We start from the raw sequence: 15,393 nt of genomic DNA on the forward strand, positions 1-15,393 counted from the left end.
TTGTAACTTAATTGACCATATATGCTTGGGTTTATTTCTGTGCTCTCTATTTTGTTCTCTTGATCTATGTGTCTGTTTTTATGCCAGTACCATACTGTTTTGATTACTGTAGGTTTGTGATATAGTTTGAAATCAGAGAACATGATGCCACTGATTATTTTTCCTTTTCTTTTTACTTTTATGTATTTTCTAAAATTTTTATAATAAATATGAATCGTATTTGTAATCAGAAAAAAGTTTATTTCTGTGTGCTCTTAAGACCAAAGCAGTCTTTCACTGTCTGTGTAGCTAACTAGAATCCCTAAATGTCTGTAGACTCATGGAATTTAGAACCAGTAGGATTTTTTTTTAAGATTATATTTATTTATTTGAGAGAGAGAACACGAGCTGGGGAAAGGCAGGTGCAGAGGGAGAAGGAGAAGATGACTCTCTGCTGAGCAGGGAGCCCCATGTAGACACTTAACTGACTGAGCCACCAAGGTATCCCTAGAGCCCATAGGATTGTAAAGATGATATATTCTAGTTACCAGTTTTAGAGCTGGTGGGATTTCAAACATGAGGCAATTGAAATATTTTTAAAAATACAATAATAGTTAACATTTTTCTAGTGCTCAGTACATTACACTATTTCACTTAATCTTTATACTTATGAGAGTTAGTCTATTTTATCCCCATTTTACAAATGAGGAAACTGAGGTATAGAGAGATTGAGCAATAGGTCCACAATTGGGTGTTGTATCTAGTATTTGAACCAAGGTCTTTCTTACTCCAAGGTACTTAAGTGTCATGTAAGGGAATACAGTATAGCTTTTTAAGTGACCTCTTCAGTGTTACATTGCTTATTATTAGTGGAAGAAGGATTAATAGCCTGATGTCTTGACTGCAAGCCTGATGTCTTAACTGCAAGACATGTCTTGACTGCAGTGTTCCCTTTAATTAATCTGGTCTGTTTTAGATAAAGTGTTGATTTGTAACTAGAATCACCAATCCTATTCTATTGTGTCTTATACACATGACGAAAAGTCTATCATTATCACTTATACATTTCAATTATAACTATTAAGTGAAGAATTTTTGTTTAATCCTCTTAAAATCTTGGATGATGAAAATGTTCTGGAATTAGATAGTGTTGATGGTTCACAACCTTGTGAATGTAGTAAAAACCACTGAACTGCATACTTTTAAAAAACTTCCCTTGCTTGAGACTGCAGGAGTTTTAAAAAAGTTATATTAAAACATAAAAATCTCAATGAGACCTAAAAATCATATAATAATTTTTTAAGTTTCACATTAGGCCAAATTAAGTTATATGTTTACTGTTTATTACCTCTTCCTTCACCATGAATGCTACTTACAATTGAATCAAAATTATACAATGACAGGGAAGAAATCAAATATCAGAGTAATAGTAATAGCAATCTAAAGCCAGAAGTTGGCTATTTTTTGGATGAAAAAAGGAATTTGAACTATAAACATTATGGATATCTGTGCTTTGAATTAATGTTATCATTTGAGAACTGATTTCCATTGATGGTCATTACCTGTTGTTACCCAAAAATATATTGTAATATTACAAATCAATCCAAGAAAATACTCTTCCATTGCTGTTTTGTTGTAAGGTAGGTGAGCATTAGAGAAAACCAAGCTTATTTTTTTTTAAACAAAATATGATAGTTTTGAATTTTCTATAAATGTTAATTGTCAAGGATTTAAAGGATTATTGCCAAAAATGTTTAATATCTTTCAACAAATATATTTGGAAGATACCTTATTATCAGTTCTATAAAACTATAAGAAATGAAATTTTTTAAAATGTCTTTTCCAGGTTATATTGTGATTAGCAAATATGAAGAATGTATGTAATATACACATGGACATTATATTTTATGGGAATATATTCTAACACAAATGGAAATTAAATGTAATCCAGCGTCAGGTAGTAAAGATATACTTCCTGTGTGTCAAGATGTTCTATAGTTTCTAGTCAACATTAATATTTTCTTTAAGTAATCTTATAAAACTACAGTCTTATTCCTGATCTCTGTTATTTTGACAGATAACAAAACCATTGATTAATCTATAAATATAGGTTATATGGGGCTTTTTTGAGTTCCTAATTCTGTATTTTTGGTTTTAAGCATCGAATGTTATCAAGACAAGAAGAACTTAAAGAAAGAGCAAGAGTTCTGCTTGAGCAAGCAAGAAGAGATGCAGCTTTAAAAGCGGGGAATAAACAGAATACCAACACAGCCACACCACTCTGCAACAGGCAGCTAAGTGATGTGAGGAACATTGGTTAAAAAGCCATAGATTGTTAATTGCAATCATGGGGGTGAGGGGAGTAATTTATTTATACTTTTGCTAAGTCTTTTTTTAAGTTTTTAATTTCAGTTAGCTAATGTACAGTGTTATATTAGCTTAGGTGTACAATATAGTGGTTCAACAATTCTATATATCACCTGGTGCTCATCATGACAAGAACACTTACAAATCCATCACCTAGTTCACCCATCTCCCTACCCACCTTCCCTCTTGGAACCATCAGTTTGTTCTTGCTAAATCATTTTCCGTAGACTTTTAATATGAGGCGGCAGAGTGAGGGGGTTCACTTGGTATATTTATTGAGCTGATAAATTCATACTTGGAAGAACATGTTGTAATTATTTCTATACAGCAGTGTCAGCTATGAGGAAGAGTCAGATTTTAGAATATAATTTCTACATACACATGAATAATCTATTTTTATTAATTTACATTTTGTAACTTAATTATACTTTCTTTAAGATTATATTTTAGCTATGGAAGTTAATTTTTTTTGGAAATATTAGAATCTAATAATGATGCCTACCATTTATTGAATAGCTGCCATTTAATGCAGGCTCTATAATGGATGGGGGTTTTTTTGTTTGGCTTTTTTTAAGGTTTTATTTATTTATTTGACAGAGATCACAAGTAGGCAGAGAGGCAGGCAGAGACAGAAGGGGGAAGCAGGCTCCCTGCCGAGCAGAGAGTCTGATGTGGGGCTCGATCCCAGGTCCCCGAAATCATGACCTGAGTCAAAGGCAGAGGCTTAACCCACTGAGCCACCCAGGGGCCCCTATGATGGATGTTTTATATAATTTTTATTTTACTTAACTCCATGAAATAGATGTTCAACTACTTTCCAGATAAGAAAACTGAGACTGATAGGTAAGATAATTTGTACAAAGTTGCAGAATTAGTAAATGATGAATCTAGGATTTGAACTTGAGCTTTCTGAGACTATAGAATTAGTGCTCTTCTCTATCATACACTGCCACCCCTAAATTAAACCACATTTTTAGAGGTGCCTGGATGACTCAGTCAGTTAAGTGGCTGCCTTCACCTCAGGTCATGTTCCCATCTGGCTGCACATCGGGCTCCCTGCTCAGCTGGGAGCCTGCTTCTCCCTCTCCCTCTGTCTGCCATTGACCCTGCTTGTGCTCTCTCCCTGTCAAAATAAATAAAATTTTAAAAAATAAATAAAAATAAAAAATTTTAAAACCCCACATTTTTATATATATTTTTGTGTAGTGCTTCACAAATAATAATGAATACATGATAATTGAAACCCGTAAATTTAAGGGAACAGATTCCTCATGAATCTGAAAATTATGACATTCTGCCTTACCATCAAACTCACATATACAAAACTACATGCTCTTTTTTTTTTTAAATTAAGATTTTATTTTTTCAGAGCAGTTTTAGGTTCACAGCAGAATTGAGGGGAAGGTACAGAGATTTCCCATATATACCCTGCACCTACACATGCATGGCCTCTCCTCTTAATGACATCCCACATCAGAGTGATACATTTGTTAGAAACTGACACATCATAATCACCCAAAGTCCATAGCTTACATTGTGGTTCCCTCTTGGTATTTTACATCCTTTGAGTTGGACAAATGTGTAATGAAATGTATCCATTATTACAGATTTTCTAAGAATTTTTTATTGCACCTTCCACCACTCCCAAGCCCTGCAACCTAATTTCACTGTCTCTATAATTTTGCCTTTTTCAGAAGGTCATAGAGTTGGAATTATAGAGTTTATAGCCTTTTCTGATTGTCTTCCTTCACCTAGTAATATGCATTTAATGTTCTTCCATGTTTTTCACTGCTAGAAAGATCCATTTCTTTTTGTGCTGAATACTATTCCCTTGTCTGGATGTACCACAGCTTTTGCATTCATCTACTAAAGGACTACTTGTTTGCTTCCAGTTTTGGATTATTATGAATAAAGCTGCTATAATCATTCACGTGCAGGTGTTTGTGTGGAGACAAGTTTTTAACTTCTTTGGGTAATTACCAGGGAGTGTGATTGCTAGGAGTATGTTTACTTTCATAAGAAGTTGCCAAACTGTCTTCTGAAATCTCTGTCCCATTTTGTATTCCCACTAGTAGTGTGTGAGAGTTCTTGTGGTGCTCCACGTCTTCACTCAGCGTTGAGTGTTGCCGGTGTTCCAGATATTGGCCATTCTAATAGGTGTTTAGTGGTATCTAATTGTTTTAATTTATATTTCCCTGATGACAAATGATGTGAAGCATCTTTTCATATGCATAATTGCAATCTGTAAATCTTCCTTTGGTGAGGTGTCCATAAGGGTCACTGATCCATTTTTTGATCAGGTTGGTTGCTTTTTTATTGCTGAGTTTCAGTAGTTCTTTGTGTATTTTGGATATAGCCTTTTATCAGATGTGTCTGTTGCAAATTGAGTGTTCCTACTGATTAACATAGAATATCTCTTCATTTATTTAGTTTTTTGATTTCCTTATATTCCTCATATAGATCTTATACATATTTTGTTAGATTTCATTAATGTGAATGGATTTTGTTCTTAATTTCAAATTCCACTTGTTCACTGCTGGTATATAGGAAAGCAGATGTCTTTTGAATATTAACCTTATATCCTACAGCCTTGCTATAATTGCTTTTTAGTTCCAGGAGATTCTTTTTTCCCAGTTCTTTCAGATTTTCTATATAGGTGATTTTGTCATCTGTGATCAGACACTTATTTCTTCCTATCCATGCACATGTTTGAACCTTCCTTTCAGGTACGAGCTTAATAACCTCTGACCTTGAGCAGTGTTTTTCACACGACAAGTTTTTACACAATAATATGATATAAAAGCAGTTTAGTGGCCTGCAGTAATTAGTTTATTTTTAATGAAAAGGAATAGAATAGAATCAGATAAAGATCTCAGAATTCATCACATATAGTAAGCATAGTATTTTTGTCTGAAACTTCCTTTAGTTATGTGGACATATGTGCTTCTTCAATCTTGATATAAAACATATTTAACAAACAAAAAAGACCATATTTTTAAGCTGTAGTTCATGATAAAAATGAGAAACCCAAATCTACTGGGCCATCTTTGAAGTTCCGTAACCTCTATGCCAACTCTTTCAATGCCTAGCCATATGTTAGATCATTGATTTGTTGGTCATTTGCCAGATATTTATTGAGTGTCTGAACTAAGTATTTTCATGGTGACAGAAAAGGTTAAGCTTCTTCCATTTTGGAGTTTATATTATGATGGGAAGAGACAGATAATAATAAATAACTAGAGTGTGAAAACTGTGTGGCCTAGTAGAGGATAATTTAAATAAGTGAGTGCTTGAGTGATTTGAGGAGGGGGCATTTGAACTAAGATTTGATGGATGAAAAGGATACAGTCAAGTGAAGAACCACAGAAGGAATTATCCCTTTAAAAAGAAAGTTATTTTGGGGATGCCTGGGTGGCTCAGTCAGTTAAGCATCAATTTCTTGATTTCTTATTGGGTCATGATCTCAGAGTTCTGAGATTGAGTCTGTCATTGGGCTCAGTGCTGGATGTGGAGCCTGCTGAAGATTCTCTCTCCCTGTCTCTTAAAAAAAATTTTTAAAAATTAAAAAAATTTTTTTAAATTTATTTTGTTGATGCTATATGTTATTTGTGATAAACTTTGTTTCATAATTATTTCAGGCTCTAAAAATCACGGAGAATGAATATAGCTCTATATTGTTCCAGTGTGTTGATTTTAAATTCAGAATACCTGAGATTTAAATGATCAAGTAGATTTTATTTTTATTTTATTGAAATGATTTAAATGGCCAAGTAGATTTTTAAAACTAGTTACTTTACCTATGTGTGAATTTTACATATATAAATAATTATCATTGAATGTTTACTGAGCACTTGCTGTTTATCAAGCAGGATTCTAAGTGGTTTAACATGGATTTTCTCATTTAATCTCCACAATAATTGTATGAGTTAAGTGTTATCATCCCTATTTTACAGTTGAGAAAACTGACAAATTAATGAATTGCCCATGGTGACACTGTTAAAAGTAACAGAGCCAAGAATTGAACCTAGACTTCTTGATTTCAGAGACTTTGTCTCTAAAGCAGTGTTATATTTCCTTCTTCTTTATTTTTCTGACATCCTTGTGAAATAGAAATAGATACTATTGTTTTATCTTTTATATTAAGATTAAGAAAATGAGTTTGGAAAGAATGTTTAAATTTACCTAAGGTTGTAGACAGTGACACATGAGGCTTACTTAGAATTCAAGTATCCTGACTTTTTAAAAAGATGGTGTTTAGTTTTTCATTTGGTTCAGACTTTTACAAATATTTTATGGGTCATCTCTTTTGTTTAAGACACCAGTAATCTATACTCTGTATTTCTCAAGTTAAACTTTGAAACTTTTATTTAAATTATACTGGTGTGAATTCAACATTGAAATTATTAAAATTTCTCTCTTTTTAAAATTTTATTTTTACATAAACTCTACACCCAACATGAGATTCAAACTCACAACCCCGATATCAGGAGTTGCATGATCTTATGACTGAGACAGACAGGCACCCCAAGATATCTTTTTTTTTTTTTTTAAAGATTTTATTTATTTATTTGACAGAGGGAGAGAGCACAAGCAGGTGGAGTGGCAGGCAGAGGGAGAGGGAGAAGCAGGCTCTCTCCTGAGCAGGGAGTCTGATGTAGGGCTAGATTCCCGGACCCTGGTATAATGACCTGAGCCGAAGGCAACCGCTTAACCCACTGAGCCACCCAAGTGCCCCTCCCCAAACATCTCTTATTCTGTGTTGTGACATCTTACCATATCTAAAATATATAGCTTGGATTTTAAGAAACATGATGCTGGTGATGTTTTATTGATGACTCTTTTATACTGCTGGTCTCATGTAACTTGCCACACTCTTCTGGAAAGAAATGTTCGTTCCCCTTTACCCAGGAATTCTATTAACAAAGATCGGTATGCAGGTTTTCATCACAATGTTATTTGTAATAGCAAAAACTAAAAAAATGGTAATTTTGCAAAATAGAGGAATGATCAAATAAATTATAGCATAAATATACTTGTTATTTAGCCATTTAAACATCTATACAATAATGTCTTTAAAGAATATTGAAAGGACATGGGAGAATGCTCACAATGTCCTTTTGTATAAAAAGAAGTCCGTAAAATATATATGGCATATAAACTCCATTTTGAAATGATAGAGACTTTTTTTACATGCATTGAAAAGGACAGAAAGGAAAATCATCAAAATAGTAGCAGTATTTATCTCTTGCGGGTAGTATAATGAATGGCTTTTATGGGATTTTTTTCCCTTTTATTCTTTAGGTTATAAAAATATGACATGCTGGGCGCCTGGGTGGCTCAGTGGGTTAAGCCGCTGCCTTCGGCTCAGGTCATGATCTCGGGGTCTTGGGATCAAGTCCCGCATCGGGCTCTCTGCTCAGTGGGGAGCCTGCTTCCCTCTCTCTCTGTCTCTGCCTGCCTCTCCATCTGCTTGTGATTTCTCTCTGTCAAATAAATAAATAAAATCTTTAAAAAAAAATATGACATGCTAAGATAATTATTTTAAGGTAGGGAAATTTTTGGTACCCAAAAGAAGTATTTTTGGCACATTATTTTCTTAGTGTACCCAAACCAACTTGACTTCAGTATTTCTAAGATAATGTATGTATATGTGTGTGTTAAGAAGACAAACGTGGTAAGAGCTCTTCACTTTGACAGTTGATGATACTAACTTGTGACTCTGTGTGGAATAAATGGCAGATTTAATAAATAGCAGTCCTATTTACACTGAGAAGACAAGAATTTCTCAATGACTACTCTTTGTGATTGATGAGTAATAGTCATGGTATCTCATAAAATATCTCATTGTTTCTTGGACTACCACCAATGTGACTTGGGTTGTCTTGTGTTCATTTATTGTTATAGTATTTGTTTTTCCCAGAAAGAGCAGCTCCCTCCTGCATGGTTAGCTGGCTACATGCCACACTGGTAACTCTGTTGCATTTGTTTCCCACTTACCCAAGGTTGTATCCTATTGCAAATGAAACCATGCTTTAAACAGTCCCCAAAATATTTTCTTTACCATTCCTCTTTCCGGTTATCTTTTGTTACATAAAAAATTCATCTTACTGGCATGAAATAGCCATTGGTTATGCTCACATATTTGTGATTTAGGAATTAGAATAGGATACTGTGGGAATGGCTTATTTCTGTTCCACAGTGTCTGGGACTGGGTTTTGGTGAGGACCTCTGCTAGACATCAGTTGGTCTAGCCTCTCCATGTTTTCTCTCCACTTGGGCTAGTTGCAGCTTTCTCATAGCATGGTGGCTGAGTCTATGAGCAAATGTTCCAGGAGAATAAGGTAGACATGCATGGCATTCTGATCTATCTTTAAAAGTCATGTTGCGTCACTTTGCTACACTGGTGGCCTAAGCAGACACAAAGTTCTACCCAGAACATATACCAGAGACATAGGCCCACACCACTGAATGAGAGGAGTATCAAAGTTGTGGTTTAGCAAGAGTATGTGGTATAGGAGATAGTGTTGCAGCCTCTTCTCAGTTATAGTTTAAACTCCTGTTGGGGTGCCTGGTTGGCTCAGTCAGTTAAGCATCTGACTCTTGATTTCAGCTCAGGTCATAATCTCAGGGTCATGAGATTGAGCCCAACATTGGGTTTCTCTCTCCTTTTCCCCCTCCAAAACCTGTTCCAATAAAATAAAATAAAAAATAAATTCTGTTTTAAAACTTTCTTGTGTGTGCTACTGTAGCTCATTTTTGAGAAAAGCCAAGCCCTGTGTAGATGTCTTATGAAGAGAATCAAATTTCATGAAGTTGGTAGTGTATTTTGTGATTGTTACTCTAGTTTTGACACTTGGTACTCTGTGAGGCTTGTAGCTTATACTAATGAAATGATGTAAAAGGGAGAATATAGAATGGCAGATCAGTCTGGTTGCACAGATACAGAAATTAGACCTTCCTGTTGCTTTTTTAGATTTTCAGTTTAGTATGCAGCTTGATGCCAGGTCGATATATTTTCCAGGGACATAATAGTTTTCTTAATTTGATCATTTTCTATATAATTTCTGATAACTCTTGTACATACAGATTAGAATTATTTGGCAATACTGTCCATATTTTCAAAAACTTGTATAGCCAACTTGGGACACAAAAGAAAGAGGAAAAATGCTCAGTTTCATCTTTGGAGCAATTGAATGTGAATTAAGTGATACTAAAACTGGAAAATGCTTAATTTCTCTAAATCTGTTTTTCCATTTTTAAATGAAAGCAAAATTCTTTATTTTTTTTTTCTTGTGTGACATTCAAATTAATAGGTGTCCACGGTGAAGGGGGTAAGGGAACCATGACTAATGCCTTTCCCACTTCAATGTCAGCATCTCTTTCACTCTGAAGAGATCAAAAGGCCTCTGGTAAATAAAAAGAAGGTCTAACTGAAAAAAAAAAAAGCTGTCTTCTAATTTAGTGAACTCACTGCTACTGTTTTCACTTATTTATGTGTTTTAATTTGTGCCTTAATTTACAGTGCTCTTATTTTAAATTTTTTTGTAAATTATCTTGCCCATCATAATGTATATACCATTGTACTGAAAGTCGAGTTGCTGGAGGGGAGAGATACCTGCTGCTACCCATTCCTTTTTGTGTTTTTAGTTTACCTGAGAATTTCTAAGAGTTAAAAAAAAAAAAAAGTGGTACCCAGGAGTGACCTTAAGTATTGAATAAATGAGACATTGACCTTAAATCTTTAAGAGTTCACTGAAGAGCTTACTGTTCCATACTGAAGATGACTCCACACTGATTTAGGACTTTGTCAGTAAATTCTGTCTTTTCTCCTTCTGAACTCTGCTTCTTCTTTTCTCTTCTCTTCTCTTTTCTTCTTTCTTTTAAGAGAGAGAACATGAGTGAGTGGGGGGAGGGAGAGACAGTCTTAAGCAGGCTCCATGCCCAGTGCCGAGCCCAATGTGGACCTTGATCTCATGACCCTGAGATCATGACCTGAGCTGAAATCAAGAGTTGGTTGCTTAACAGACTGAGACACCCCTCAACTCATTTCTATAAAAGTAACCTAGGACCTTCTGATAAACACCAAGAAGAATGAGAAGAGCTATTTAAATAATTGGTGTTGGAGTACCAGATGCATATAGTGTGGGACAGTGTCCATGTACTGAGTATAGGTTACCTCCTTTTAAGACTTTTTTATCTAGTTCTGAGCTGAGAGAAAGTGAGAATTTATAGAGCATTCAGAGAAATAAAGGCCTGAAAGCAAATATCTACATAAATGGAAAGACAGGCTTATAAAATATTAAAGAAGAGAAAAATGGGAAGTAGTGTAAGTACTAATTTGAGTATAGGAAAGCTTAAAATCTTTCTGGTTACTCCTTCCTGCTTACCAAGAGAATAAACTTCCCACCTTCACAAAATGGCCTTATACAAAGGTCCATGCAAATCATTTTCCCTCCCTTTCTATCCTCATCTCCCTGCCCCTCACTCCACAGTCTCTATCTACCAAGATGCCGGCAGTGAGAATGTTGCATAGTTTTCAATTCCTGCATTAAGCATTGGCTGTTCTCTCCCTGAAATGCCCCTCTTTCCTTGTTAGTTTCCACTGAAATACATCTTCTAGGAGTATCTGTATCATGACGCCTTCCAGTAAAGCTATTCTCCTTCCTCTATCTTTTTCTAATATGCTGTACATATCTCCCTCATTGCATTTATCCCATACCATTATCTATTTACACATCTTTCTCCCACTCAGCTGTGAGCTATTCACAGTACAAAAACCTGATATTCCTATCACTAAGTTTTAAGTAAATGTTTATTCAATGAATAAATGAAGGAAATAAAGACAGGCTATTTTTTATATTTTCTCAGTGTCAACTAATAAAAATATGAGCTTAAACATGAAAAATCTGGGTTATCTATAGGGAGTTTCTTGGTAATAAAGGTTTGTAAACAGGGAAGATATCTCTCTGTAAGTCTTTAAAGCAGAATTGATTATCAGTGAGCAGAAAAGTGTCCATCCCTGTTTATTGAGTTAGTTATAGAGATGACATTGGCCACCTTGGAACTTAAAGTTCCCCATATCATCCATTTCTTCCTTTTTTGAATCCTACATTGTGATACCTTTCTTTGTTGTTATGACGTGTAGGCACCAAATCCTTACACACATCTGTCCTTCCCATATGCTGGGACCTCTGATTAGAGTTCAGCTCCCAACTCCACCTTGAAGCACACCACTCTACCAAAATTCCCTCTTGTATAAATTAGTATAGCTTTAGGTTGGAAGGCTGGGAAGCAATTTCTAAGACACTGAAAACAACTCTTGGTAACATTATCTGGTGGATCCTTGTGTATAGACTCTACTTAAATTATACTCAGGAAAGAGTCAAGCTGTAATTTATTTTAAATGGCAACTCACAAACACAGATATTATAAACCTTTTAATTTTTCTTAATTTTTGTCATGACCTGTATTGCATGTTTTAATGAGAACTTGCTAAGCTAGCACATATTGTATTTAAATCTCTTAGTAGTTGATATGACTCATTTGTGCATCTGTTTTTTTAGGTGTTCATTTAACCTCTTTCAGGTGTTTTCCTGAAATAATTTTTCTATGGAAAACATTTTATTGCTCTGAATCGCTATGAATAATATTTTTTTGCTTCCTATTCCTATTTTTCTGTGAAGATTTTCTTATGTTACATTTGATTAATGCAGATTTTAGGTATGATATTTGTTTTGCTCATGGTTTTTCATATGCACTTAAAATAATTTTTTTCAAAGTACAACTTGAGTTTAGCAAGTTTGACAGTCTAGCCATTATATAATCCAAAGGAGCTTCCTTCATTAAAAAGTATATTTAAACACACTCTGAGAAAAATCTAATAGCTTTTTTTTAAGAAAAAAATTGCTTTTCTATTATTTTTCATTACTCTATTTCCCCAAACACTCTCTTCCCAAGAAATGCACAAATAGAATTTAACAGTTTAGTCTATTTCAGTCTCTTTTGCTTGATACTTCGCATTTTCATTGCTTTTTTAAAAATAAACTTAATAAATCCATTACTTTTAATAATGCTCGTATAATTATATAGATCACTGAAGGAGATGTTTGCAGTTATGTGCTAAAGGTTAGGGCCAGTATACTCCAAGAATCCTGCTGCTCACAGTCTTTGAAATTGTTAGGATATTTGTGAAGCACTTTGAACATATCAGAAGAATGATGCCATATAAGTTTAATTATTACCTTTATGTTTTTAAGAAAGAATAAAATCTATTTTATAAGTAAAAAGTTTAAAAAGAATTGGGGTAATTCTTTAATTTATAAATATGTTTTGTTTTAGTTTTTTGAGCTATAAATTACGTAGCAAAAGAAAATGGTTTGCCGATACTTGTTGGTACCCAGAAGTTTTTTGTTTTGTTTTTTTTTTTTAAAGAAAAATCAGAAAAGAATGACATTGTTATAAAACAGACTTAAAGTTTTTTCCTGAATTTTAATCTGCAAGGATAATGAGTGACTCACTACAATCAATTGGTTAGGAGCCCATCCTCGCGTAATAGGATCAAACTGCAAGGTATTAGCAAGTCCTAGAAGGTTTGCAGGAATATTTGAATCCTCTAAGGAAAACTACATGGGAAAGGATTTTCAGTTTGGTCAGTCTTTAGTTAACTGTAAGGACCAGTAATAAAAAAAGAAAGAAAGAAATACAGTGACCTTTTTTATTTTTCCTTTTGGTCTTTCGTAATGAATCTAAAAGGCTTATTTGGTGAGACCCAAAAGAATGCAAGCTGCTCTTCTGTGAGTTAAACCTTTAACAGGTATTTCATTCCTGCGAAGAGGTAGGACATCAACCTTGTACTTTTGATGTTAATTGGAAAATATTGATTTTAATGGAACTAGTCTGTCATTCTGATAATTGTAGCAGATTTAGATAAGATCATGAGATCTTTTCCAGATAATAGAAGAAGCAGTTACCATCCAATTGGTAAAAAACACTAACCATCATTTTGGTAATACCTGAAGATAGAAACTTTTTGCATAGTTTTTATGTTTATGTGTATTCTAATTATGTACATCATAAAAATGTGTATGATATATAAGATTATATTCTGTGTTTATGAACACTGGCTATGTTACAACAAAATGGTTAGCCTCTAGGAATTAAGCTTGAAAATTAAGGTCAAGCTAAAATTTTATTTTTCCAAATTACACATATTATCAGTTCTATTACTAGGAAGAAGTAGTTAACTTTGGATTTGTAATTTTAAAACATCAAATATTACAAAAAGAAATCTAACCCTTTAATAGTATATGGAGTGAAAGCTTTGTCTTATTTAGAGATTTTTATTCTCTATGTGAGCTGGAATGTCTATACCCAGGACACTAAGATGAAAATGTATTCCTTATTTCTTACTCCAGCACAATTGACAGATTTAATGTACATAATCCGTTTCAGACTAGTAAGACACTTTAAATGTATAGCTAATCTTTTTTACAGTTGCATTTTATAGGAGAAGAATGCCAGTGTACTTCTGTGTTTGGTATAAATGCCTCTGTACAAGGCAGTGGTTTTTATTCCTTATGATTTAAATAATAGTTTATCTATTATGTCTAAATTTAAGTTGATTTGAAATCTGCTATCTTAACAATGACTACTAGACTTCTTAGAAAACATATTGTTAGCTTGCTAGCATATCTTCAAAGTCACACAAAACACGATCATTGTTAGGAGAGGAAAAAAACTCAAGCATCTTTTCTATTATGTGGCCAAAAACCCCTAGCCTCAAAAGTCTTATTTATTTGAGATTGCTGTGAATTCATAAAGCTAAGGCTAGATGTCTTAGCATCAGGAACACTCCTTTTATGCAGCTATTAATGGCTGTAGACATTTTCCATATGGCTGTTCAGTGCAGAGTTGAACATCCCAGGTTGATATCACCATTACTAAGAGCTGTATTTTATATTGCCTATTCTGTTGTTGCTCAGCATGCATGAGGGTAGAGTTTAAATCTTTATTCATTTCATTTTTTAAATGTTTCTTTTGTTCTCCTTATCATGTTCTGGCTTTCCCAAGGATATATGCCTTGAACGAAAAGTCACATGTGCATTACTAATTGTATGCCATTGTATTTACAGTTCCTAATGGTGGCACTGTGAAGCTACTAATTCCTTTGCTTCACTTGATGTAAAATAATCTGAGTGTCTTTGATAGCAGTGAAACAGTATTAATTGTTTTGTACATTTTTTGGTCACTCTTCTTAGGTGGTCTTCATAATCTATTAGAACTTTCAGCCAGATTTTTGTAATGTCATGCCTCCAGCAGTGATTAAATTGGTAATTAATGAACAGTCCTTGGCAATGTAAACCACATCCCGTTAATTTTCCCTTTTGAGTTTTTAGAAGTTGTCTTCTGTGTCAGAAATCATTGCACCACCTTGCTATGGCCCCTTGGCATGAAACCACAACGACTTGATTTTTGCAGCCATTAGTAGATCAGAGCAGTAATTTCACAGTATTTTGGTCAAGGTAATTATAATACCAAGAACTGAGTAGATTTGAAAATTCACGAAAGAAGTCCAGGAATACCAGGTGAGCTTCCTTGTGTTCACTGGAACGTTATGATTAGTTTAATTGGTCTTTGTTTGATTTTAGCCGCAGAAACTATTTGTGCCACAGCAGTGCAGTGACTTTATACTTGAGTGTTTCTGACCTCCTTTGACAGGGGTGGGTGCAGAAATGAGCCCTTTGAAATAGGAATAGGAAGTCCCCTTCCCAAAAGGGGGTTAAACTGCATTTAAAAATTAACTATAGAAAGGAAAGCTCTCTAATTAATTTCTTGATATCTTACTCTATTTTGTAATGCAAATTTATTTTCTCTGTACATTTAAAGTATTTGCAACTTTTTGGTTGTTAATATTTTTAACTGTTAATCTTCCCTGCCTCTGAGGTTGTTGATGCACTGTTTCGGTGTTATAAAAGAAACTTGCAATGCCTTAATGAGAGTGAAAGTGAAATGTGGCTTTCCTTTTTTGTCACTAAGTAGATAAAAGTA

The 15,393-nt window shown here is 34.1% G+C and overlaps 1 protein-coding gene across 13 annotated transcripts in view; it reads left to right on the plus strand.

The window, feature by feature from the left end:
- EHBP1 (EH domain binding protein 1) overlaps positions 1 to 15,393 on the plus strand; it is a 360,247-nt gene that overhangs the window by 269,872 nt on the left and 74,982 nt on the right. For all 13 annotated transcript variants that reach the window (XM_004742041.2, XM_004742042.2, XM_045077893.1 and 10 more), the window contains one exon: positions 2,139 to 2,282. In XM_004742041.2, coding sequence (XP_004742098.1) covers positions 2,139 to 2,282 — 144 coding nt within the window. The remainder of the gene's footprint in view (positions 1 to 2,138; positions 2,283 to 15,393) is intronic.

Source organism: Mustela putorius, unplaced genomic scaffold (assembly GCF_011764305.1).
Source record: "Mustela putorius furo isolate JIRA1106 unplaced genomic scaffold, ASM1176430v1.1 tig00000224_pilon_pilon_pilon, whole genome shotgun sequence".
Classification (NCBI taxonomy): Eukaryota; Metazoa; Chordata; class Mammalia; order Carnivora; family Mustelidae; genus Mustela; species Mustela putorius.